Here is a 25,479-nt window from a genome sequence, read left to right as displayed (position 1 = left end):
GAGGGTTACATCTTGTCTGATAAGGCAAAGTCTCTAAATTCTAAATGAGGGTCACTTAAAAACATCTTTTAAGAATCATTATTGTGATTGGACCCAGAATTAAATTTGTCTATTTGACTAATGGGAAATCTTAGGCTATTAAACATAAGAACTATGTTTATTTGCCTTCTAAGTTCCTCCGATTGTAGACTGTTAGGTAACAGGCACTCAAAAGTAGACTGATCAACTGAATAAAGCTGAGTAGGGTGAAGCCATATAGTTTCATTCCCAATTTGTTTTTGAAACTTTTTAATATAAGAAAATGTATTCCAAAATAGTCTGTGGTTCTGTTACATTGTCTTCAACTTTGTTATTAAAATGCTTTAAAGTAGATAGATTATAAAAAATGAATACCTGCATTTAAAGACATACCTAAAATTCAGAGCTATGTAAATACTTTCAAAATTAGTATAATTATCAAGGGACTTGGGTTTGACATTTTCTTGCATCTGTATTATTATTAAAGTGAATTTATCAGAGAGGTTTACTGGGAATGGGCAGTAGAACCAGTTTTGCAAAGGTTAAAGGGAATCTGCTGTCTTTATCAAGCTTGGGAAATAATCTGCTGTTACATCTCCTGGCCAGTGGTATCAAGTATCAGGTAATTCAAGGGCATCCCGGCTGGTGACTGCGGGGTGACACTGCCATCTACTGGCCATCTCCACTGCAGGGGACACCTCTCTTCCTGGCCATGCTGGTGCTGAAGGGACTGGATTATCATCAGCTACGTGTATCTAAGAACCCATTTTCACATCTCACTGCATAATAAAGTCTTTGAGGGAGAAACCACACCTTATGTATCCTTTTTTCCTGGGGGAAATGACCCCCAAGGCAGCGAAATATCCACCTGTAACTTTAGTCAGCCCTACTACACCTGCAGATTCAGCCAACCTCAGACCAAACAGGACTGTAGTATGTATTTACTTAAAAAAAAAAAAAAAAAAAATCTGTGTATAAGTGGACCCTCGCAGCTCAAACCCATGTTGTTCAAGGGTTAACCACGTTTGTTAACTTTGATGTGAAGCATGTTCTCGACTCACCCAGCTGAGGGTATGAGGAACTTTTCACTTCCCGTCCTTTCCACTCCTCCCCACCCTTACCTCTGCTTCTAGTCCTTTCCACTCCTCCCCACCCTTAGGTCTACCTCTGCTCGGGCGGCATAAAATCTGGAAATAGCAAAAAATCATGGCGGGACTGTCTCAAGTTTCTGGTCCCATTACCATGTTACCAATTTAAGGAATGGAAATAGACAGACATTGCTGGCTTATCCTTAATACTAGAGACTAAAAAAAATAGATGGCAGTGAATTCTTCCAGTGGCTACATGAAACACAACCAAGTCATTAGCAAATTTTCTGAAAGATAAATATTATTATAATTATCATTCCAATGCCCAGGTACACTTTAAAGTGCTGGGCATTGTTCCAAGTGCTTTCTGTGCATTCTCATACAGTCCTCCAAACAATACTACAAAGTGGTTATAAACCCAATTTTAACAGTATGAAAACTGAGGTGGAGGAGGAAAAAAAAAAAGAGAAATGAGACCTGCTTAAAAGTTCCCACTGGTAAATGGAAAAGCTGGGATATGAAACTAAGCAATGTACTGGGAGAGAACAAAGAAACAACAAGCACAGTGATATTCAGATTTAAAAAACTACTCAAATATTTCTAACAAAAATAACTTGGAAAACTGTGTTGCTTTAGCAGAGAATTACTCTCATCTATTTTTTAGAAAACATGCATTGAATGAGTCAAGTTTATCAATGAAAGAAAGTTTATTTACTTATTTATATATCTGCCTTGGTCCAAAAAATACTAAAGGTGGCTTAAAAAGGGATCATAGTGCAATACAGTCAAGGTCTTAAATATATTACTCTCCCCAAAAACTAGCTGCTTCCAAACTTGATTTAATATTTTGCATGTTTTCCCGCCGTTGCTTGGTGAATATATTTGCTTCTCCCTTCTGTAATCTTCGTCTCACAGCTGATTTTTGTTGTTTCGTCAACTGACGTTTCACCTTCTGTTTCACCAATTCCTGGAAAGATATTATGAATTAGTATCACTGAAAACTGATCATTTTGATAAGGAGTAAACGGTCAATAAAAGAAAAGATTTACATTGCTAATATTTTAAAATTTTCTGTTAAAAGCTTGAGTTTAAAAAGTTCCAATCACTGACAGTATACTATATTAACCAGCAATAAAACAAAACACTGAACTGCTACTAAATAGGAGGAATTAAATTCCCAACTGAAATACAGATCACAGCAAAAAGCAGGGTATAGCAGTATAGTAGTGAACAGTTACAATTTTTTGAGTAACAAATCATCATAGTGCCACCTAGTGTCACTAGGAAAACTGGGAAAAACCAAACAACTGGCCAAACAAATCCTCAAAACCCAAACCCAACAAGATGGAAAACAAAACCAACACCAACAAAAAAACCCAAAAAAAACCCCCAAGACAAAAAAATTTGCTTATTCCTTTGCTTTCTAAGTAAAAGTAGGTATGGTTCTGTAGCAGAAAGCACTTAGTACTGGTCAAATACACGCAAGAGCGCTTTCATAACTTTAGGTACAGAAACGACTCGATGGCAGGAATTACTCATGGAAAAGTCCTCATACAGTTTCTGGGAGTAACATATGTTTTCACATGATGAACGATCATAAATTCAAATTATTTCTTTATCACTTAAGACACAGGCTGCCAATGCCAAATGACATGCAAGATGAATATTTTGTTCATAGCAACCTTTTTCCCCCCTCTGGAGTATTCAGCCTGTTATTTAATCATATATAATCTTACATCATCCAACCTCTCCTAAAAAAAGAAGTTGAACGGTGAAAGGATTGAAGCAAGGGGCTCTTACTATGCCTCACCCTGTTAAGCACAAAGAAGCATTTATTAAAAATCTGTCATTAAAAAGTAAAGACTAATGGATGTGAGAGGTAAAAAGGAACTAGGAAAACTAGTCTTCCTAAGGCAGTGTTTCTTGGACCGTATGTGTATCAGTGTAAAAATCTGGATGAGGTGAGTTAAATGCAGACTTTGGATTATTTCACATAGTTAGGCAGATGGGCTTTAACAAGTGATCCTTCTTTATTTTAGTCTGATGATTCTCAATGGGAACAAAAGTAAAAGAAGAGAAAGAGAAACAAGAATCAGAATGCAAGTTCCTACAGAGGCTGATACTCTATGAGATGCAGTCTCAGGAAAGTCACAGTTTCAGAACTACCTGGTTGGTGGTGCAGAAGTTTCATGACTGAAAGCATTAGGACTGGCTGAAAGTTTAGCATGGGAGTGCCTTTTCTCTATCTCAGGAAACAAGGCAACTGTCACAGTTCCTCACCCCAGGAGACCAGAAACCTGAATCAGATCAGTATCATAAGCCTGGCGTCCTAACATCACCCAGACAACAGAGCAACACCTTCAGACTTCTGAAGTCAGTTATTTCCAAATCACAACTCTAATACTTAAAATTCTCAATCAGGTGTGAGAACAGGATAAAAAGACATATCTAGTAATAAAAAGTCCTCTCCCCGCCCACCCAAATAACTATTCAAGTCCATACTGTCCCATAAGAAAGTAAGCTTGGTACGAAAAAAGAGATAAAACTAGGAAAGAAAGCACTCAACAGATTGGAGACTGGGAAAATTGGAGAATGTGTACCACATTTAAATAAGAGTTCAGACAGAGGCCTCCAGGATAGCTCTAAGAAAAGAAAAGATCAATTCATCTTCTAAATATTCTGCTTGAACTTCCCCTTGGTTCTTTACTTCAGCCGAGACCATAAGATAATCATATCAAGCAGCTAAAGAAAATAAGGAGATAATGAATTACTATGCATGCATGCCCTAATTTAGAACAATTTACAAGTCCTACAAATTTAACTTTTATGTTAAAAACAAGTGGGGAAAAAATCCACATTAGTATATTTAAAAAAGAATGATGAAATGGGAAATAAAATACAGTTGACCCTTGAACAGTGAGGCTGTGTTAGGGGCATCGACCCACTTTAAAGTAAAAAATTTGAGTATAACACAAGAGTCAGCCGCCTGCATGAGAGGCGCCTCTGCAACTGCAGAGTCAACCAACTGCAGACCATGTGGTTCTGTGCATGCTCAGTCGTGTCCAACTCTTTGTGACCCTATGGACTGTAGCCCACCAGGCTCCTCTGTCCATGGGGATTCTCCAGGCAAGAATACCAGAGTGGGTTGCCATTTATGTCTCCTGCATCGATAGACAGGTTCTTTACCACTAGCACCACCTGGGAAGCCCACAAGAGTGACCCAGTAAACATCCTGGAAATGTTGAATGAATAGTTACCGGAGGAATCGTTGAACAGCTTAAAACACTGCCCACAGAAGTAACACTCAGGGTTCTTGTTCTATGTCGATTAGTATCTTCCATATTTTCTTCATCTCTAAAAATAAAATAAAAATTTACATAGTTAATTCTTAATAGTTAATTATGCTTGATTAATTTATAGAATTTTACTATCAATATTCTGAAATAAAGCCATTTCATTAAACTACCCATATCTGAAAGTTAAATTTTTGATCTTTTGCTATCTAAGCTGAGGCTGATTCATGAATATGTGAAATTTGTCCAAAAAAAAAAAATCTTACAAGAAAAATAGTGTTAGTTGCTCAGTCGTGCCCGACTTTTTGTGACCCCATGGACTGCAGTCCACCAGGCTCCTCTGTCCATGAGATTTTCCAGGCAAGGATACTGGAGTGGGTTGCCATTTCCTTCTCCAGGGGATCTTCCCAACCCAGGGATCGAACCCAGGTCTCCTGCACTGCAGGCAGATTCCTTAACTGAGCTATGTAATGGTAATTTTAATTGTACATTAACAAATAAATACAGAAGTTTCAAAGTACCAGAGAAAATTCATTTTAAATATGTATATTAAGAGAACACTTACTACATTTTTATTAGACTATACATTAATCAAACATGTTAGATGAATAATTATTAAAAAATACAAACAATTCATACATTTAAAACCTTATCAATTTATTATCTGAAAGTAATCGTTTGAATTTTAAGGCAGAACTGCTTAAAACTGAATACATGTGGTAGCATCAAGTCAACGGTAGATAGTTATTTGAATTTTAACAATAAAAGTGATATTTGCTTTTATTCTGTGCATGAAAGTAAAAGTTGCTCAGCTGTGTCTGACTCTTTGCGACCCCATGGACTATACAGTCCATGGAATTCTCCAGGCCAGAATACTGGAGTGAGTAGCCTTTCCCTTCTCCGGGGGATCTTCCCAACCCAGGGATCAAACACAGGTCTCCCACATTGCGGGCAGATTCTTTACCAGCTGAGCCACCAAGGAAGCCCAAGAACACTGGAGTGGGTAGCCTATCCCTTCTCCAGCGGATCTTCCCGATCCAAGAATCCAACTGGGCTCTCCTGCATTGCAGGTGAATCCTTTACCAGCTGAGCTACCAGGGAAGCCCCAAAGGAATGTTGTGCCCAAACACGGACTTGAACCCTGCACCCTCAGATTAAAAGGATGCTCTACTGACTGAGCTATCTGCACATACTGATGCAGAATACAGCTGTCATGCCGTTTGAAAAAAGCACTCATTTATTAGAATCAAAGTACAGGTCTCCAGATTAAAGTGAAAAAACAATCAACAAAAATCTATACCTGAAAGGCCTGAATTCTTTGTTTAACGATGACAAGGCAATCAGATGAGGGCACTCATCTTCAGCCTCCTCAGGGCCCATGAGGATTCCTGTCTCACCATCTTGCCTGGCGTCACGTTCATGTCTGCTGTTCTCCCCGGGAAATTCAGTTACAGAACTGCTTTCAACAACCTGTCCTCCTGTTTCTTCTAAGGCTTGACTGAATTCAGTCATTTCGAATCTGTGTGCATCAGCATTGTCCTCTGACAAACTCTCTCCCTTTATTTGCTCAAGGTTTTCAAGTGACCCGCAACAGCAGTCAACTGATCCACCTACAGAGTTTCGTCCACTTTCACTTTCCGATCTACAATCCTCGGCTCTTTCTGACATCTCATCAGAAAACGGGGACTCAGACCTCTCCTCTGTTTCAGTATTTTTATCATCTGGACCTGCTGGGTGAAGCAGTTCGTCGTCTGCCTGCATCTCCTTTGTGTAGCCACTGGCAGAAACCTCTACGTCAAGAGAATCCTCCCTCCTAGAAAAAAAGAACGTTATGCATTTAGGAGAGAGAAAAAAATCCACCTGACATGGGCAAGTGTATTTAGTATTCTGATGAATCATGACTCTTATATGAGTTTAACAGTTTATAGATTTTAAAGGTTTTTCTCTGCCTAAAAGGTAATACTTAAAAAAGACATATGTTAGTTGTCATTTAAGAATAAAAGGACTGCGAAGAGCAACAGATATTAGAAAAGTCACAGAAATTTCAGTGCATTAACTTTCAGAAGGGGCTAACAATTTTAAGTTAGGTCAATCATCCCAAATTAGAAAACAGCATCTTAATTGAGCATATAGAATGAGAAAATTTGGCTGTGAGAATGATGTTCCATGAATCAATTAAAGATAGTTTCTATAGAGAATAAAGGAAAAACACAAATTCTGATAAACACTTGACTTTATTCCTTAAAAATATGTTCTTCACAGAGCATATGCTATTGAATAGAGCTCTTGAATTTATAAGAAACTAAGTATGTTCCTCCTCCAAATTCAGTAAGATTAATGGACCACAGGGAGGCACAGCTTTTAACTTTCCTTTGTATATTACCAGCAGTGAAACTGAACAACGATTATAATGTACCAAAGATCACTATTCGAAAAATTTTTAGATGAAAGCATTAACTTCTAAGTAAATAAATCAGGTATTTTAAAAGAATTCTATCATCTTATGCAATACAGTGTACAAACCTTATATCACTAAAGGTTGGGAAAAGCTCACTTTCATAGCTGAAACGTTTCATGAAGAAATCTCTAATGCACTTCACATCTCTGTCAAAATACCTGCAAAAGCAAGAATCATTTTTATATACAGACTTTGTTGCTCATCTTTTCCCTTATTAGCCAATGACAACATCCCTGCTATTTGTTATGATGCTCTTATCCTTACATGAAAGAGAAAAGGATGTTACTCAAAAATAAATCAGTTTCCAGAATCTGAAGAACTAAAGCTAAAAGCAGAGGAACTAACAAGGACTATAAGCTGTCAAGGGCCTACAGTTCCAACGGTTAGAATAAACTCAAGGTTTCCCCATACTGTGACATACACACATATGAAACAAGGAAAAGATACGGGCCTGCAGTTTGGGGGCCAATTTCTACTTTTCAGTCTGTCTAGTTATAGTTCCCATCAACTATGTTCACTAGAACCTCTAGTCAACTGGGAAAGTTGAAGACAAAAACAGACTAGTGACTCAGAAGAAAAAGTTTGGGGACTAATGAATGTTATGGTTATATTATCTTTATTACCCATTAGCTAATATGCAGTAAACATCTATAAGAGATTAATAATGCTATGGCTTATAAATAGTAATCTGAAGACATGCTACTCTGGGAGAAGGACCTCTGAGTATCAGGGTGCTTTTTAGGTAACCATAAAGTAGCAGGAACAGATTAAGTTCTCTAGAAGGTGTCCAGAAAGGGAGAACTGAGAGACAGGATGACATGGAATTGAAAGAACAGGAGAGAAAAGTACTCAACCTTAATTTGATTATGCTCGATTGCATCATGGAATACAAACACATAAAGGAAAATGTTGTGTCATATTTCACAATTGGGCTTGTTTAGATGGTCAAGCAACAGGGGAAATAAGATTACCACAGTATATAAATTGATTCTGCCCTGTGTCAGGATGAGGTTTTACGTGAATTCCTTTCTCTTAACAAAATAAAAGCTAAAAACGATAGGAGGTGGTATCATTATCTGACTGGTAACTGAGGTTCAGTATAAAACCACAACTTTCATTAAGGTCATAAACAATTATTAAATTATGCTGGGTGAAACCCTCTTGGAGGCAACTGTGCAACAGAGAGAAAAGCAGAAAAAGGCAGAAAGGACGGTGTCCAGGGTCCCCCCTTCTGAGCAGGCTTTTGTTTTAAAAATTGGGGTTCTACCCCAAAGTTTGTTTGGATAGATAGTTCCATCGCTAAGAAAGCTTGACTTTTGCAAGTTTGTCAACTTACAAGAGTAATTCAAATTCTTTTGATGATTTATAAAAGTAAAGTTTCCTCAGACTTCTAATAAACACTATTATTATTATTATTTTTTAAACAATATTATTTTAATGAATAAATAAATTTTAAAAACTGGATCAATGCACATTTTTTTTCACCTTTAAAATACTGAGGAGTAAGAAAAGTTCTTAGGTGGAAAAATCCTAGCACTCTGATATCCTTATCAGTCACTTCAAAACAGTTATTAACCCAAATAGCAGTGTGACAAGGCTGAAAACTTAAGAATAAATTAAAAAATGACTGCAGCACACATAAACACAGCCATGTCCAGAGTATACCATTCAGCATTGGGATGAGAAGTTGAAACCATCTGTGGAAAATCGATCATGGTAATGTGGTCATCTTTATCCAAAATGAGATTGAATTCATTGAAATCTCCATGAATCAGTCCATGATTTGCAAGTTTAACAATTAGTTCCATAGCTTCATCATATACTGATGCAGGATCTTCAACATGGTGTATCTGACATCTGAAAGTATGGAAATGGTTAACTGGTCCTCATTCATAATTTTAATTAAAACAAGCACGGGTGTATTTACATATCATTTCCACTTCAAGCCTTTCTAGCCTCTCTTCATTCCTATCTGCATATAGACATGATATGATACCTCTTATTTAAAAAAAAAAGCTACAACGCACTCAAATCTGCATTTTCTTTCCACTACTACACACATTCTTTGTTCTGCATTCTTTATAACCAAACTCCTCTAGTTGTGCTTTCTCCAATTTTTTTCCTCCCATTCTAATGAACCCATTTCAAACAGGCTTTCATTCATCCTGCTCCAATAAAATAGGTCTTGTCAAAACTACCAATGACTTCCAAATGACTTGCCATATCCAATGGTCAGTTCTTGATTATCATAATCTGGTCTATTAGCTAATCCCTTCCCAGTCCTTGAAGCAGATCCTTTCACTTGACCCTTGGCCTACTATCTCTTAAGGCGGTCCTCTTTCTGCACTGATCATTCCTTCTTAGTCTTTTTAGCTGGTTTTTCAGCTTTTCCCTGACTTATAAATTTTGGAGCACCTCAAAATCTAATCCTAAAACCTATTGTCTTCACCATTCTTGATCTCATTCACAGACTTCAATCTAGACTTCCCTTGAGATTCTAGGCATCTCTAACTTACCATGTCCCCAAGTGAACCTGATTCTGCTCCACTCTCTAACTCCCAACTGTCTTCCTGCAGCCTTCCCCATTTCTAAAAGTGGCAACTTTATCCCTCTAAGTAATTCATTATTCAGGCCCCAGACCTTTACTTGCTACTTCCTTCTTATCAATATCCAATCTCAAATCATGTAGGCCCTGACTGCAAAACTCATCCAGAATCTGACAACGTTCCCTCACCTTCACATCTACCACTCTGATCTAGACTACAATCATCTCTTTCGAGGATTATAATAATCCTAACTTTTCTTCCTAATCCTGTCCTAGTCTTCCTTTAGTTTATTTTCAATACAGCAGCCAGTGATCCCATTACAGCATTAGTCAGATCATGTCTCTTCTCAGTTCAAAAATCCTCCGATGGCAGGGAGTTCCCTGGCAGTCAGTGGTTAGCACTGTCACTGCCACCAAAATAATCCTCCAATTGTTTTCTGTCTCAAACAAAAGAGTCCCTGTAATATTGTCTCAATGGCAGTCATGTGAGGAAACAGAAGTGTATCACATCAACCTTAAAGTTACTCAGTGTTAGACTTCCTTGGTAGCCCTGGAAGATGGTAAAGAATCCACCTGCAATGCAGGAGACCCGGGTTCGATCCCTGCGTCAGGCGGATCCCCTGGAGAAGGGATATGGCAACCCGCTGCAGAATTCTTGCCTGGAGAATTCCATGGACAGAGGAGCCAGGCAGGCTACCAGTCCATATGGCTGCGAAGAGTCCCACACGACTGAGCAACTAACACTTCCATTTTCTTTCGTATTTAAATATATCCTCTCTACCAAAATAGTTGGCTGCCTCTCTGATCTCATCACTCACAATTTTCTCCCTGACTTACTCAGCTCCAGCTCCAGCGGCTCCTCACTGTTCCCTGAACATGAAGGTGTGCTCCCATTTCAGGACTTTTGCTCTTTTCTCTGCCTAGAATGTTCTTAGATATCTACATTGTTTCTTCTCTCGCTTCTTTCAGGATTCTGCTGAAAAGTCCCTTTACCAATGAGAACTGTCTGATCATCCCAGCCTTCCACATCTATCTCAGTGTTTCTTGTCCCACTTACCCTACTTTATTTTTATCCACAGCATTCACCACTATCTGATGTATCACATAATTCCTTGTTCAGCTATTTACTGCAAGTTTCCTTCCATCAGAATGTAAGCTCTGTGAGGACAGGGACTTTGTTTATTGTGGTGCCTTGAACAGTGCTTGGCACACACTAGACTGTTAATAAATATCTACATTGTCAGAATGAAACTGAATTTTCAATTTTCAATTCATGTTAATTTCTACTACTTTATGTTAATTTCTAACCTCCCCAAAGTCATACTCCATTCAATGAAAAAAAACTCATTTAAAAAAACCTGAACCTTACAACTATTTATTGGAATTCACGGTTTTAAGAATAATAAATACTTACAAAGGATAGCCATTTATGAGTTCCATGACCACTGCATGGCGATTATAATCAATTGGCTTTGGAACCGGAAATTTCCTTTCATACAATGCCTGAAATATAGCAAAACAGGTAAAAAGTAATGAAGAGGTCATTAATTTTTAGGAAACAATAAAGTTAAATGTACCTGTCCAAAACCAGGGAAAAAAAAATTATAAGCTTCACAAAATTACACTTAACACATGATTACGTATGGCTTATTCACAGCACAGGACGATGAGCTGTACATAAAAATAAAATTGGAAATCAGTTTTGTAATTCACTTTTTTACCAAACATTCATTTATTGAACATTTACCAAATATACATTGTGCTAGGGTTACAAAAATGAGTGTGAAAATGTCTCTGCCCTCAAGAAGTTTAGTCTCTTAGGGCATGTATATCCTCTTCTATTTTGTAAGTTTCTGTCATTTACTGGAGTGTGCTTAAAAAATTCAAATGGAAATAAACTGATTTAGGAAATACTGTCTTCTGGTATATCAGAAAATGAAATATTTCAGTATACTGGACATTTTAGTTTATAGAGCACTGACTTTTTTCTTCAGACCACAATATCAATCTATTGTGTGACAAAGAGTCACTGTAGTCACAAACACCGGTCAGTTCAGTTCAGTCGCTCAGTCGTGTCCGACTCTTTGCAACCCCATGAATCACAGCACGCCAGGCCTCCCTGTCCATCACCATCTCCCAGAGTTCACTCAGACTCATGCCCAAGTCAGTGATGCCATCCAGCCATCCCATCCTCTGTCGTCCCCTTCTCCTCCTGCCCCCAATCCCTCCCAGCATCAGAGTCTTTTCCAATGAGTCAACTCTTCGCATGAGGTGGCCAGAGTACTGGAGTTTCAGCTTTAGCATCATTCCCTCCAAAGAAATCCCAGGACTGATCTCCTTCAGGATGGACTGGTTGGATTTCCCTGCAGTCCAAGGGACTCTCAAGAGTCTTCTCCAACACCACAGTTAAAAAGCATCAATTCTTTGGCGCTCAGCTTTCTTCACAGTCCAACTCTCACATCCATACATGACCACTGGAAAAACCATAGCCTTGACTAGACGGACCTTTGCTGGCAAAACACCGGTAGTCTGAGTCAAATGTTACTACCCACCATCCATAAATTCATTTTTTTCGCTATGCTTAACTTTTCCTATCCTACTGCTTTCAAAGTTGTGTTGTTATTACTTCCTTCAAAATATCTTGGTTTTCTGCATTGTGCCGTTTGGAATGCTGCCATTTCTAACAGGGCTTTGTCACTGTTACCCCGACCACATCCGCAATGGTTCTAGCTCTGCACACCAAACCTTTCCTCAGTGTACCAGTACCAACTAAGACGCTTGTGTCAATGCTCCATTTAAAAAAACCTGCAATGCTGTAAACGTTGATTTCATCTGAATAATTTTCCCTAGCTTTCAAAACTCTTTAATCCACTTATCCAGTCCTAGTTCTCTTCAATACTCTGTCCAATAAACACTCTAGAGTGCGATCCTAACAGCCACCTCAGTGACTGTTACCGTTCACACAAGGCTCACGCCCACATTCATGTCTTGGTCATTCTGGCTTCTTTGGAAAAGTATACTGTCTTGTCTTTTACAAGTCATATGCAACTCCCATTCAAGAAACCTCCTTCTACTCTACGTATTCTACTCTACAGAAGTTTCTCTAAACTCAACATGATTTGACATTTAAACTGTTTTTTACTTGATTTTTTAATTGAAGGGTAATTGCTTTACAGAATTTTTTTTTCTGTCAAACATCAAGAATCAGCCATAGGTTCACCACTGTCGCCACCCCCCCCTCATCTCCCCCGCCATCCCACCCTTATGGATTGTTACAGAGCCCCTGTTTGAGTTTCTTGAGACATACAGCAAATTCCCACCTGGCTATCTACTTTACATATGTTAATATAAGTTTCCAAGTTACTCTCTCCATGCATCTCACCCTCTCCTTCCTCCCCTTTCCCTAGTGTGTTCTGTCTGTTTCTCCATTGCTGCCTTGCAAATAAATTCATCAGCACCATCTTTCTAGAGTCCACATATATGCATTAGTATATGGCATTTGTATTTCTCTTTCTGACCTACTTCACTCTATAATAGGCTCCAGGTGTGTGTTCATGTTACCTTCCTAATTTTAAGACAGACTGTTATTCCTTTGGTATTCATTGTTCACTTCCACCCTCCTACTCCTACTCTGCAAAACACTCAACAGAGTTGGCACATAGCTGACACTCAGTATATGCTTAACAAGGTTACTTTTATGAGGCTGTCTACTCTTTCCTACCTTCCTTACACAGGAACTGAACTACTTCCCACTCTCCAATGACTGTCTGCTTGGTTGTATAATTTTTATTTTTAAATCCAAATGGTTTTGGATCTGAGCCTTGGTGGCTCACGAGTATATAACAACTTTAACTAATGTCATAGTGGTTTAGCCCTGTGCCATAACCCTTAAGTTAAAGCTCAATCTTATTTTTACTTAGGAAAAGACAGAATGAACTTATGAAACATATTTATGTACAACCAGATTCTATTCCTGTGTCTTCCTATAAACACACCAAGAGAACATTTAATATAGTTTGGGGGAAGTGTGTAACAATTCCTGCCAAACTGCTTACTCACATTACTGATGAGTAATGGTTTGTGGTCACAGGACACAAACCATTGGTATAAGACAAAAAACACGGTATATATGATATTAGTAGCACTTATTTATACTGCCTTGAGGATTCTTCCCTCATGATTACTAAAAATTTAAGTACATGTGCCAGGAGCCTGTGTGAGGAATCCCGCCTATGACAAAGGTCACGAGGAAGGAAGCCCGACAAAACACAAAGGCGTGATCTAGCTTCAGGGGTTTCCCCTGGGTTTTCCTGAACATCTACCCCCCAAACACCAGAGTCAGCCTGATTTCATTGTCCTGTGCTTTCCACTCTTCTGACATTCTCTGGAAAAGTCAGCTCAGGGCTTCAGTCTCCTGCGTATGAAAGGAATGTTTCAGCTCAAACCCCTCTGATGGCTTCTACCTTGCCTGACACGTTCCTCTGGACTTTTTGCAGCTTGTGAATTGCTTACAGCCCCCCAACCATGAGAGGCACAAAGCTTAAAGCATCTTAAAGATACAGAGCCTTTTCTAAAGAGCTAAAAATTATATTGGTGACGGGTTTTCACTGTTGACTCAATGACTGCTGCCAGGCCTCCATATTCTTTATCTTTTAGGCACCTGGGAGGATATCAATCAATGTAATTGGGATGCAGAAATAGGAATATAGTAGTTTTCATGTTAGCAACACTAGACTTTTAAGTTAATTACTCTTCTCTTTATAAATCACTATACTCCTTTTACTTGTTATAAATTGTTGTATCCTTGCTATGTAAGAATGTAACTTTATTTAGTGCTTTCTGAGAGTGGCACCAGACTTTGGGAAGAACAACACAAATAAGTCTTCTGGTTGATAAACCCTTATCAGAAAAGGGCCGTAAAATGTTAATTGGCCTTCTGGCCAGAAGATGATGTAAATCACCTAAGACTTACATATACAACTAGGTATGCAGAGAGAAAGCCTGGTCTCGATAAGAGTCAGGGCTGCTGATGCTGCATAATTTTATATTATCCATTGATCTCTATGTACAAAAAAAAGGTATAAAAGGCTGGACAATAGAGGATGGGCCAGTCACTGGACTGGTTTCCCCCGTGTGGTCTATTCTCCTTCTCTCCTTTTCTGGCTGAATTCTCATCTGGAGCAAGGAGGCTCGCCATGTCTACTTACTTGCCCAGGCTTCTAAGGTCCATGAGAGAGGGAGCCCAAGGCGGGGCACTCTCCGCTATTCAAACGGACGCTGGTGGCCTAATGCAGATGGTACAAACTTCTTGTCTGAAGTTTTATTGGCTTTCCTCATAAACCAAGTTATTTAGCCTCTTTTTTCCACTAAATTTTCCTACTACACTATTTCTTCCTAATCTCTCTTTATATTTCTAATTAAATAAATTAAGTTTTTCCTCGCCATGCCATCCCCACTTCGAACTACCCTGGATCCACTGGGGCTGGACCCTGGTATACATGAAACTCCCAAGAAACAACAGGTCATATAACTCTTAATAATTCACAATTTTAAAAAGTTATAACAAAATAAATCCTACTGGAGAGAATAATAAAAATGCAGTTACTTTTTAATTTACTAGTGAAGACAATTAACTGGGTTATTTTTAAAGATATTTAATAAATCTATATGAACTTATTTTGAAAGGTAAAAGGTTAAAAACTAAGATTTTTACCATTTCTAATATACATACAAATTCATAAATTAACATTTCTTCCACTGTGGGGAAAAAAATAATAGTCAACTATCTGAGACACTAAGGTTTCTAAAGAAGGTAACTCTGGTGTTTTTAATCAGAGACAGACATACATATATACACTGAACAGATACACATTCACACACACACATTTACATCATTAATTATTTTAGCCTACTCTACCCTGTTAACATTGCTGCATCAAGTTGCCTTTATGCATTTGTAACAGCTAAAAACACCTTTGCACAGAAGGAAAACACCAGAAAAACAAATAACAGAAATAGTCAAGAGAGTTAAAAGTGACTGTCTGTATGGACTGCGACAGGCAGTAGGGAGATATGGAGGCAACGGACTGATGCATGTCACTACAACCTTTTAACTATACATACTGTTTGGTTAATAGTTTAAAATTAATTAAAAGTACCTTCATATAAGCAAATTCTTTCATGGCAGAGAGACGAGATAAATAAAGCCAAGACATGTTATGCCTGTGTTTATGGTAATCACGCTTGTTTTTCAGATTTCGAAAGGAGGTTCTTCCCAGTCTGTGAAGCTTTAATGCAAACTGCTGCCCTTCTTCATTTGCAACAATGTAAATATCTAAAATAAAAAAATTTAAAGGATCATTATTATATTTTTATTCCAGTAAGTTTAATCAATTCTAATTTTCTAACTCTGATTTTAGTTGTACCAAATTTTATCTTTCTCAATAACTCGAAACACTCATTTGGCAAACTTTATTTTAGTTACAATTCAAAGTTATGACATGTATTAATATCTACTACAAAGAAAACTGGGGTGCAAAGGTGTCAAAAGTTATTGCTTCCAAAGGTGTTTAATGCTCAATTTAGTGGGAATACATCTAATTGTTCTTTAGTGTCCTACATGTATGAGAAGGGATAATAACATCTTCCTTTACAACATGGGACTTCCCCAGTGGTCCAGTGGTTAAGACTCTACACTTAGACTGGCTAGGAGCTAGTCCTATATGCTGTGAAGCGAGGCCAAAAAAAAAAAAAAATTAAAAAACAAAACAAAAAAACCCTTCCTTTTTAGCAATGTGAAGTTCAATTCTTGAACTGTTTCAATGAATAAATACTGTCAGAATATAATCCTAATCAAATGGAGCAGATTTTCCCATAAATATTCTATTTTATTACTGACATTTAGAACATGTCTTAATTACTCATGAGACAAACAGCCTCTCTCATGTTGGTGAGATTATAAATTGATACAAATTGGAGGAAATTTGGTAATACCAAAATTCTTAATGTACCTAACTTTAATTCTAATAATTGGTAAGAATGTAATACTCGACAACTATGAGGACGACATCTATGCTGATATGAAATATCATGGATGCACCAAAAGGAAAAAAAATCAAGGTATAGAATTGTTAAGGACTGCTTGCTTTCACCTATGATTATAAAAGATACATACATCCTTAGAACATTATATACTTGTATTCACACAGAATATTTCTAGGACATATAGGATATTAAATAAACAGTAATAGCTTTGGGAGGTAATAACAGGAGATGGAGACATGGGTTAGGAGTTAAGATTCACTTTTCATTGTACTCTCTTCTGTACTTCATTTTGCAAGTAATGAAGTTCTTGAAAAAAAAAAAAGCCATTTTTGATTGAAAAAATTGGACATAAAAAACATTAAGAGGAAGTGTATCTCAAAAAAAGTGTTTCATTACAGCATTTTATACACATCTTCTCATATTTAGGAATCTAATATTAACTTGACTGTGTGTGTGCTCAGTCACCTCTGACTCTTTGTAACCCCATGGACTGCAGCCCACCAGGCTCCTCTTTCCATGGAATTTTCCAGGCAAGAATACTGGAGTGGGTTGCCATTTCCTATTAGAGGGGATCTTCCTGGCCCAGGAATTGAACCTGAATCTCTTGCGTTGGCAGGCAGATTTCTTTACTGCTGAGCCACCAGGGAAGTTCGCACCACCTGGGAAGCCTTATTAAATAAATAGTTTGGATAATAATATGCTGGACATCCAAATCATATGAAGTAACCAAAACAACTTCCTTTGAAATAGCTTTTCTAATAGTTCTTTTGCTTCTAATTTTTTTGCTCTCTCAGTTCAAATTATGTAACTATACAGGATAAACTATGTAGGACAAAAAGCGGTGTATAAGAGAGCATGTCATAACGAAAATCATCCCCTGTTCTTTATTTTTATCACACATTAAAAAAATCAGTACATAAGTATTTAATGCTATTTCAGAATTGTTTTCTGTGTTCTACACATACTTAACTTTGCCTTGTTCATCATATTGCTGTTATGAAAAAATGTGGTTTTTAGAACTTCCTTGTGGTATTTTAAAAAATTATTACAAATGTCCAGTTTTTCAGATATTAAAGTAAGAACAAATAAAGTTTTTGCCAAAGATTTCAGTTAGTATAGGAAAACTAATTCTTGGTGTAACTGAACTTTCAGTGATAGACTTAGGAAAAAACAATTTACCGAACTAAGGGTAATTTCAAAATCCACATCGCTTCCAAACAACTTTTCAATTTACTTTTAGTTAGAAAAATAGAAAATTAAAAAGATGAATCCTTTTCAAAGGGAAATACAAACTAAAGCAAATAATGCACTCAATAGTACTATTAGCACTTACCAGATTCTTTGCCAACACCCATCTGGTTTCCAACAGACTCAACCACCTGTCTAGAAGACAATGTTTTCAAAGCTAGGTAATCGTAGCCTGCGTTTGTCAACCGATAGCCCTGGACAGCTAGACAAAATCAAATAAGAAAGATCATATTTTAGTTATATTGTACCATCAAGTTATATCACGTCAAGAGAAGAATTTAAACCTGGGAAGTCTTAGCTGGAAAAAGACTGGCTACCTAGTCTTATGAGTTTTGGCATTTCTTGTAATTTTTATTTCTTCTCTAGAGCAGTGTTACTCAAATAGTAATCTACAGACTGACACCAGTCTATCAATGCTTGTTACTAGTCTGTGACAAGTTATACAAACTGAAATTAAGTGGTTAAGTTAAAAATTTTTTCTATCAGTTTGTCTCAGTTGCATCTAACTTTTTGCGACCCCATGGACTATAGAGTCCATGGAATTCTCCAGGCCAGAATAATGGAGTGGGTAGCCTTTCCCTTTTCCAGGGTATCTTCCCAACCCAGGGATCAAACCCAGGTCTCCCACATTGCAGGCAGATTCTATACCAGCTGAGCCACCAGGGAAGCCCTATACAAACTGAAATTAAATGTTTAAGTTAAAATATTTTTGTATCAATATTACAAAATTATTTTGTCTTTAAGTCTAACAAGAAGGAATATGCGCCTGTATTTTGATCTTTCTAGTATTTATATTATTTTATAAAGGTATGGATCCTTTATAAAGGTAGAAAAGAGAACTCATCCCTCACCATGATGGTGTGAGAGGTAATGCTCTAGAATCCTTTGGCAGACTGTACTTTCCCAAGACAGTAGCAATAGTATCTCTATCCTACTTGCTCTTCTGCACCTGGAACTTCCTAATCCCTTATCAGGAAGTGGAAGGTATTTCTCTAACTTCTTTGATCTGGGTGGGCCTGGTGATTGCTCTGAGCAGCAGAACATGGCAAAAGTGTGCTGTGTCAGTTCTAACTAGGTCTAGTGCTTTCTTAACCTGACAACTTCTATCTGCCTTTTGGAATACCTGCTCTGGGGGAAGCCAATTACATGGAAAATCATTAAATGGTGCCTCAAATACTTACTTTTAGTTCGCTCCCAAGCTATGAGTTTATGTTTTACTAGTTCTCTTAAGACTTTATTACAACCACCATGTTTAAGGCTGGCTATAGAAGCAACCAAACTGCAGGGAACAATTTCATGGTTCTTCATGCCCATTTCAACCTGAAACAGAAGAAATCAAAATGTAATCATAATCAACACAGAGTTGCTGTCTATCAGAACCTTGTTAAAAACTTAACTTTTTCAAACTTCTCTGACTATGCAGTTCCAGAACCAATTGTGAGACACAATTATTACCTTCCCTAGTCATATTTTATATCGATGAAAGTAGGAAACTCATTAAGATGTTTAGTCAAGGGAAATTCATCAAAAGGGTTGCTTTAAGGACATTAATTTAGCAGGAATATGCAAAGCAGTTTAGGGAAGGCAAAAACTGGAGGTGGTATACTGGAGAACAAAGACAACAGTCTAAGTCAGAGAAGACAAGCCAGAATAGGGAGGAGGTGATGGTAATGGAGGGAAAGAATTAAAGAAATTCGTAATGGGAGAGACTGGCACTTGATAGGGAATGAAGAGTGAAAGTTGAAGAAGAGGAAGGCCAAATTTCAAGACATTAATAATCATTATTTTAATGAAGTTTGGGAAAGGAGAGGAGCTAGACAAAGCTACTTAATTCTATTTGAGCACACTGAGCTTGAGGTGTTGGAAGGTCCTTCATAGAAGATACTTCAAATGAAGATGTTTTAAGGAAAATTGGAAAGGGTGACCTGCACTCGGGAATGAAGTAATAGCTGCAGGAAAAAAATGGTTAATGATTTGATGAAGAGATACAGTCATGAAAGGGTATGATCGCTAATCAAGAATATAACGGGAGAAAAAGGAGGGATTAGGGAGAGAACTTGGGTGGGAATTCACACCAAAACGTTAAGGGCAGCCAGTCAAAGTATGATTATTGACATAGGAGGTACCAGAGAAATAAAAGGAAGAAGGTCAAGGAAAGGTGGTCACTTATATCAAGACTGGTAAGACTCAAGTGAGACTGACATATTTTCACAAGTAGGCCACTCCTTGGTGAGCTTCAAAAAGAACTTAAGAATTGCAAAAATCAAGTTTTGGAAGAGAAATCTGGCATTCATTCTGATGTCCCAACCAAAACTCACACTTTAAAACTTAATTCACCTTTCATGCTTTGTTCTGTTTCTCTAACACTCTCTTGACTCCCCTATTTCTGACAGAGGCATTAAGGGATGAGTTAATGTGCTGAGCAAGTTGAGAACGAAGGTATCTTTGACAGTAGGTATTTAGAGGAAGTCTACTTGAATTTCAGAATCTATAGGAGAGCAAAATATTGTCTTCCAAATTTTACAATGAATTTGCATTTCAGTTAAGTCCTTAAGCAATGCCTGCTGCTGCTGCTACTGCTGCTAAGTCACTTCAGTCGTGTCCAACTCTGCGACCCCACAGACGGCAGCCCACCAGGCTCCACTGGAGTGGCTTGCCATTTCCTTCTCCAAAAGCAATGCCTATTTAAGCAAAAGATAACAGCTCCTAAATAAATGTGTTTTATTCTGCAAATGGCTAATCTATGTGTTGATCTTTGTACTATATTATAAAATCAGTTTTTGGTCACTTTCCTGCTTAAAACATTCAGGGGCTTCCCTATACTTAGAATTTATTCCAAATTCTTTACCAAGCCTGTATGGCTCTATATCTATAGCATATTATCTGGCTCCCACCTTCTCCAACTCTTCAGCTTCTTACTATGCACCAGCCACCCTGGCCTTTTTATTCTTCAAAAATTGTTCCTGCTTCCCGGTCTTTGCTCTTAACCACTGCAGTTTCCTCTCCCTTCAATTCTTTGCAAGGACTTTACTCTGCCGGCTCCATTCTATTCAACTGTTATGCCTGCCCCTACTCTTTCTTTTACTTAGCAAATACCTACTCAGTACCTACCAAGTGCCAGAAACTTTTTAAAACAAGATTCTTGCACTCAGGCAGTCTTGACTGACTGATCAGTTTAAAAACAGTATTCAGCCCCCTTGCCCCCATCATGCTGTTTCTATTTTATTATCCTCTTATCATCTTCACAGCACTTTTTACCTGATATCCCTCTTATTTACTCATTTACTGGATGACTTGTCTCCTTCCTCTTATCTGTCCCGTACCCTCTGCAATTCCCTAAAACGTTACAAAAAATCCGTTAACTATGTGTTGATCGAATGAAACTGAAGGAATGCTAAGTGACTGAGTTTGTGAGTAGGAAATGCAGTTCAGCTCAGTCCATCAGTCGTGTCTGACTCTTTGCCTCCCCATGCACTGCAGCACGCCAGGCCTCCCTGTCCATCACCAACTCCCGGAGTTCACTCAAACTCATGTCCATTGAGTCGGTGATGCCATCCAACCATCTCAATCTCTGTCCTCCCCTTCTCCTCCTGCCTTCAATCTTTCCCAGCATCAGAGTCTTTTCAAATGAGTCAGTTCTTCACATCAGGTGACCAAAGCACCGGAGCATCAGCATCAGTCCTTCCAATGAACACCCAGGACTGATCTCCTTTAGGATGGACTGGCTGGATCTTCTTGCAGTCCAAGGGACTCTCAGTAGTGTTCTCCAACACCACAGTTCAAAAGCATCAATCTTTCCGCGTTCAGCTTTATAGTCCAACTTTCACATCCATATGTGACTACTGGAAAAATCACAGCCTTGACTAGTCGGACCTTTATTGGCAAAGTAATGTCCCTGCTTTTTAATATGCTGTCTCGGTTGGTCATAACTTTTCTTCAGCTACCAATTAATCCTCTTCAAGAGTCTTAAACCCTTCTCTGTCGGGAAAAGAAGCCAGGGGTCAGAGAAGCGTCCCAGGCCACAGAGACTGGAATGTGATTCTGGAGAAGGGGAGCAGAAAGGAAGGACAAGGAGGGGCCCTTTGCTTCAAGTGGAGGAAAATAAAAGCTTGTGGACAAAGGCTTTTGAAAAACCCGACTCTCTGATCTTCTTTTCCTCAGTCCCAACGTCGGCTGCGTTCTTGGAGGCCTAGGTCCCTGCTCAGCTCCCAGCAAACTTGGAGCAAGAGGAAGGGCACGCGCGGCGGAAAAGGACCGAGGGGGCGGGGAAACGGGGTACTTCTTACCGCTGTCAGGACCCTGAAGTCATCCCGGCTCATGTAACGCAACTTGGCCACATTCACCTTCCCCATGTTGGACCGGAATTCAGGCAAACCGGGGAGACCAGGAGCGCAGTTAACTCAGCTTCTCACGCTTCTCCCGGCGGCCGGGCGGCTCGCGCACGCGCAGTTTATCCTACAGGTCCTTGTCACTAAATAGATGTTCCGTTCTCACTGACTTGGGGCAATGAAACATCTTCTGAGTCTGATGAAGCACATAGTATGGAACAAAGAAAAGTACTTTTTGTAAAGCGATTGTGTTATGTCGCTGAATTGGCTGACTCTTGAAGTGTTCTCGAGATCATAAGACTTTTTTTTTCTTCATATCTGTCAGGACCGCTGTCGAAAGGCCCCCGACCTGCCTCTTAAGAGCAGAGTGGTCATTTAATGAGAAGACCAAGTTTTATCTCCAAACAGCAACTCCTTCTTTAGGTGAAGTAAGTTACATCAAGAAAGGGACAAAAAGAACTTGAGCTGGACTCAGGAAAACCAAGGCTGTTCGGTAAGAGTAATCGCACTGTCTACCTGCGCATGCTCAGGACGGGCCGCCAAGCTGGAAGAGAACTCGGCGGCGCTCGGCGTACTTGGTCGAAGTTGCTCCCTGAGACTCCCCAGTGCGCCTGCGCGGCCTGGGGGTGGTGTCTGGAGTGACGTGGGAGGACGCGGTTGCAGTCGGCGTCGCTCCTGCGCTTTTCCAGAGGAAGGGCGCACATGGACGGTTCCCAGTGGAGCTATCGAGGTTCCGAGGGCCTAATTTAAAGGCTTTCGGAGAAGTGCGGACACAAGCCCAGGAAATTCTCCCTAGGAAAACAAAAATCTAACCTGAGCCGGACCGTTAACAGCTTGCACCCCGACAAAAAGGGTGCCTACTCAGTACTTTGGCCACCTCATGCGAAGAGTTGACTCATTGGAAAAGACCCTGATGCTGGGAGGGATTGAGGGCAGGAGGAGAAGGGGACGACAGAGGATGAGATGGCTGGATGGCATGGCCGGCTTGATGGACGTGAGTTTGAATGAATTCCAGGAGTTGGTGACGTACAGGGTGGCCTGGCGTGCTGCAATTCATGGGGTCGCAAAGAGTGGGTTACGACTGAGCGACTGAACTGACTGACTGAACTGACTCGTTTTTTATAAGGATGACAAAACTTGTACGATAATGTTTGCATTTTTGTCTCATCTCAAGAACTATAGTTGTTTAAACTATAGTTTAAACCTTTCAGTTCAGCCCAAGTCGTGTGCATGGACTGCAGAACCCCAGGCTTCCCTGTCCATCACCAACTCCCAGAGCCTATTCAGACTCATGTTCATGGAGCTGGTGATGCCATCCAACCATCTCATCCTCTGTCGTCCCCTTCTACTCTCACCTTCAATCTTGCCCAGTATTAGCATCTTTTCCAGTGAGTCAGTTCTTCCCATCAGGTGGCCAAATTATTGGGAGTTTCAGATCCACCATCAGTCTCTCCAATGAATATTCAGGACTGATCTCCTTCAGAATGGACTGGTTTGATCCCCTTGCAGTCCAAGGGACTCTCAAGAGTCTTTTCCAGCACCACAGTTCAAAAGCATCAATTCTTCAATGCTCAGCTTTCTTCACAGTCAACTCTCACATCCATACGTGACTACTGGAAAAACCGTAGCTTTGCCTAGACTGACCTTTCATGCTGTCTAGGTTGGGCATAGCTTTTCTTCCAAGTAGAAAGTGTTTTTTAATTTCATGGCTGCAGTCACCATTTGCAGTGATTTTTGGAGCTCAAGAAAATGAAGTCTGTCACTGTTTCCTTTGTTTCCCCATGTATTTGCCAGGAAGTGATGGAACCGGATGCCATAATCTCAGTTTTTTGAATGTTGAGCATTAAGCCAACTTTTTCACTCTTTCATTTTCATCAAGAGGCTCTTCAGTTCCTCTTCACTTTCTGCCATAAGGGTGGTATCATCAGTGTATCTGAGATTATTGATTGATATTTCTCCCAACAATCTTGATTCCAGTTTGTGCTTCATCCAGCCCAGCATTTCACATGATGTACTCTACATATAAGTTAAGTAAGCAGGGTGACAATATACAGCCTTGATGTACTCCTTTCCTAATTTGGAACCAGTCTGCTCCATATCTGGTTCTAACTTGCTTCTTGACCTGCATATAGATTTCTTGGGAGGCAGGTAAGATGGTCTGGTATTCCCATCTCTTGAAGAATTTTCCACAGTTTGTTGTGATCTACACAATCAAAGGCTTTGGTGTAATCAATAAAGGAGAAGTAGATATTTTAAACCTTTAAAAGGCAGTTATTTTGGTTCACCCCTCATGGGAGGTGAGGGCACTGTGTGTATTTGAGGAGGATTGTGGGCCATTCCTGGCTTGGCCACATTTCAAACCACTGCTGTTCAGCCTCTCCCTGGGTCCAGGCTCAAAACTTTCAGTGTAAACCTTGGAACTCAGTATTTACAGGTGTTTTCGCCTGCATCCCCACCCCCGGCCCCTCCAGCTTTCATTGACCCAAGTGTTGATTTTCCTCTTTTCCAAGGCGATCTGAGTTTGTTGCTGTGTTGAAACACAGAACTAGCCCTTTCGTAGAACATGCACTGGAATTCTAAGGCACATAGTCAAATCATCCCTATCTTTACAGCCAGAATAGTTAATATCCTGAAATCAGAAAATAAAGAGAGCAGAACAATCCTCTATCCCTTTGACACACGCTTTGCCTTCTTTTTCCTTGCTGAGGGCAAGCTTTTCTCTAGTTGCAGCCAGGGCTTCTCATCATAGTGACTTCTCTTGCTGGGGCCTTCCAGATCTAAGGTGTGAGGCCTTCAGTAATCGCATTGCTTGGGCCCAGTAGTTGCAGCTCTGGGGCTCTAGAGCACAGCCTCAGTAGTTGTGCCACACAGGCTTAGTTGCTCCTTAGCATGTGAGATCGTCCCAGATCAGGGATAGAAACTGTGGTGTCCCCTGCGTTGCAAGGTGGACTCAACCACTGAACCATCAGAGAAGACCTGAATGCAGTAAATCTTTGATTAACTAAGCTCAACTAATGGAAACCTTTATTGAAATGGAATTTTTCTTTCTGTAATTCACCTAAGACATAACATGCAAAGTTTTTAAAGAAACCAAATTACTAATTTATGAAGTAAGAATGGGATGGGAAACGTGAGTCTTTTTGAGTGTCTACTCCTAATCCAACACTTTAGCAGAGATTGTTAATTTGTTGTGGCACAAACTTTAGTTTACTTCTTAACTCTGTTCCAGACAGTAGCCATTAATTGATTGGATTTGGCTAGAATTGCTGATTCTCGAGTATTCCCTGGGGTTAATCAGGGACTACTTTCCAAATATCTTAAACTTTCAATATTAATATATGTTTTTATAGAATTATCTTACTCAAACTCTAGAAAAGTAAAAGTGATTCAAGTACTGTTCAGTATTCTGCTCTATTCTACCATACCTTGCTTAAAGTGAAAGTGAAGTCACTTAGTC

At 39.2% G+C, this 25,479-nt stretch overlaps 1 protein-coding gene across 1 annotated transcript; it reads right to left on the bottom strand.

Annotated features, from left to right (window-relative positions):
• Window positions 1,795-22,563, bottom strand: RIOK2 (RIO kinase 2). The gene is made up of 10 exons (XM_005683456.3): window positions 21,981-22,563; window positions 18,876-19,014; window positions 17,780-17,896; window positions 15,561-15,736; window positions 10,817-10,905; window positions 8,523-8,714; window positions 6,923-7,015; window positions 5,700-6,212; window positions 4,364-4,460; window positions 1,795-2,073 (listed from the first exon to the last, which is right to left on the bottom strand). Exons 1-10 carry the CDS (start codon window positions 22,044-22,046, stop codon window positions 1,909-1,911), a joined length of 1,647 nt encoding a protein of 548 aa, XP_005683513.1. The 5' UTR covers window positions 22,047-22,563; the 3' UTR covers window positions 1,795-1,908.

This window comes from Capra hircus, chromosome 7 (assembly GCF_001704415.2).
Source record: "Capra hircus breed San Clemente chromosome 7, ASM170441v1, whole genome shotgun sequence".
Taxonomy (NCBI): domain Eukaryota; kingdom Metazoa; phylum Chordata; class Mammalia; order Artiodactyla; family Bovidae; genus Capra; species Capra hircus.
Note: the sequence above shows the minus strand (reverse complement) of the source record. Positions and strands in the feature narration are given on the sequence as shown.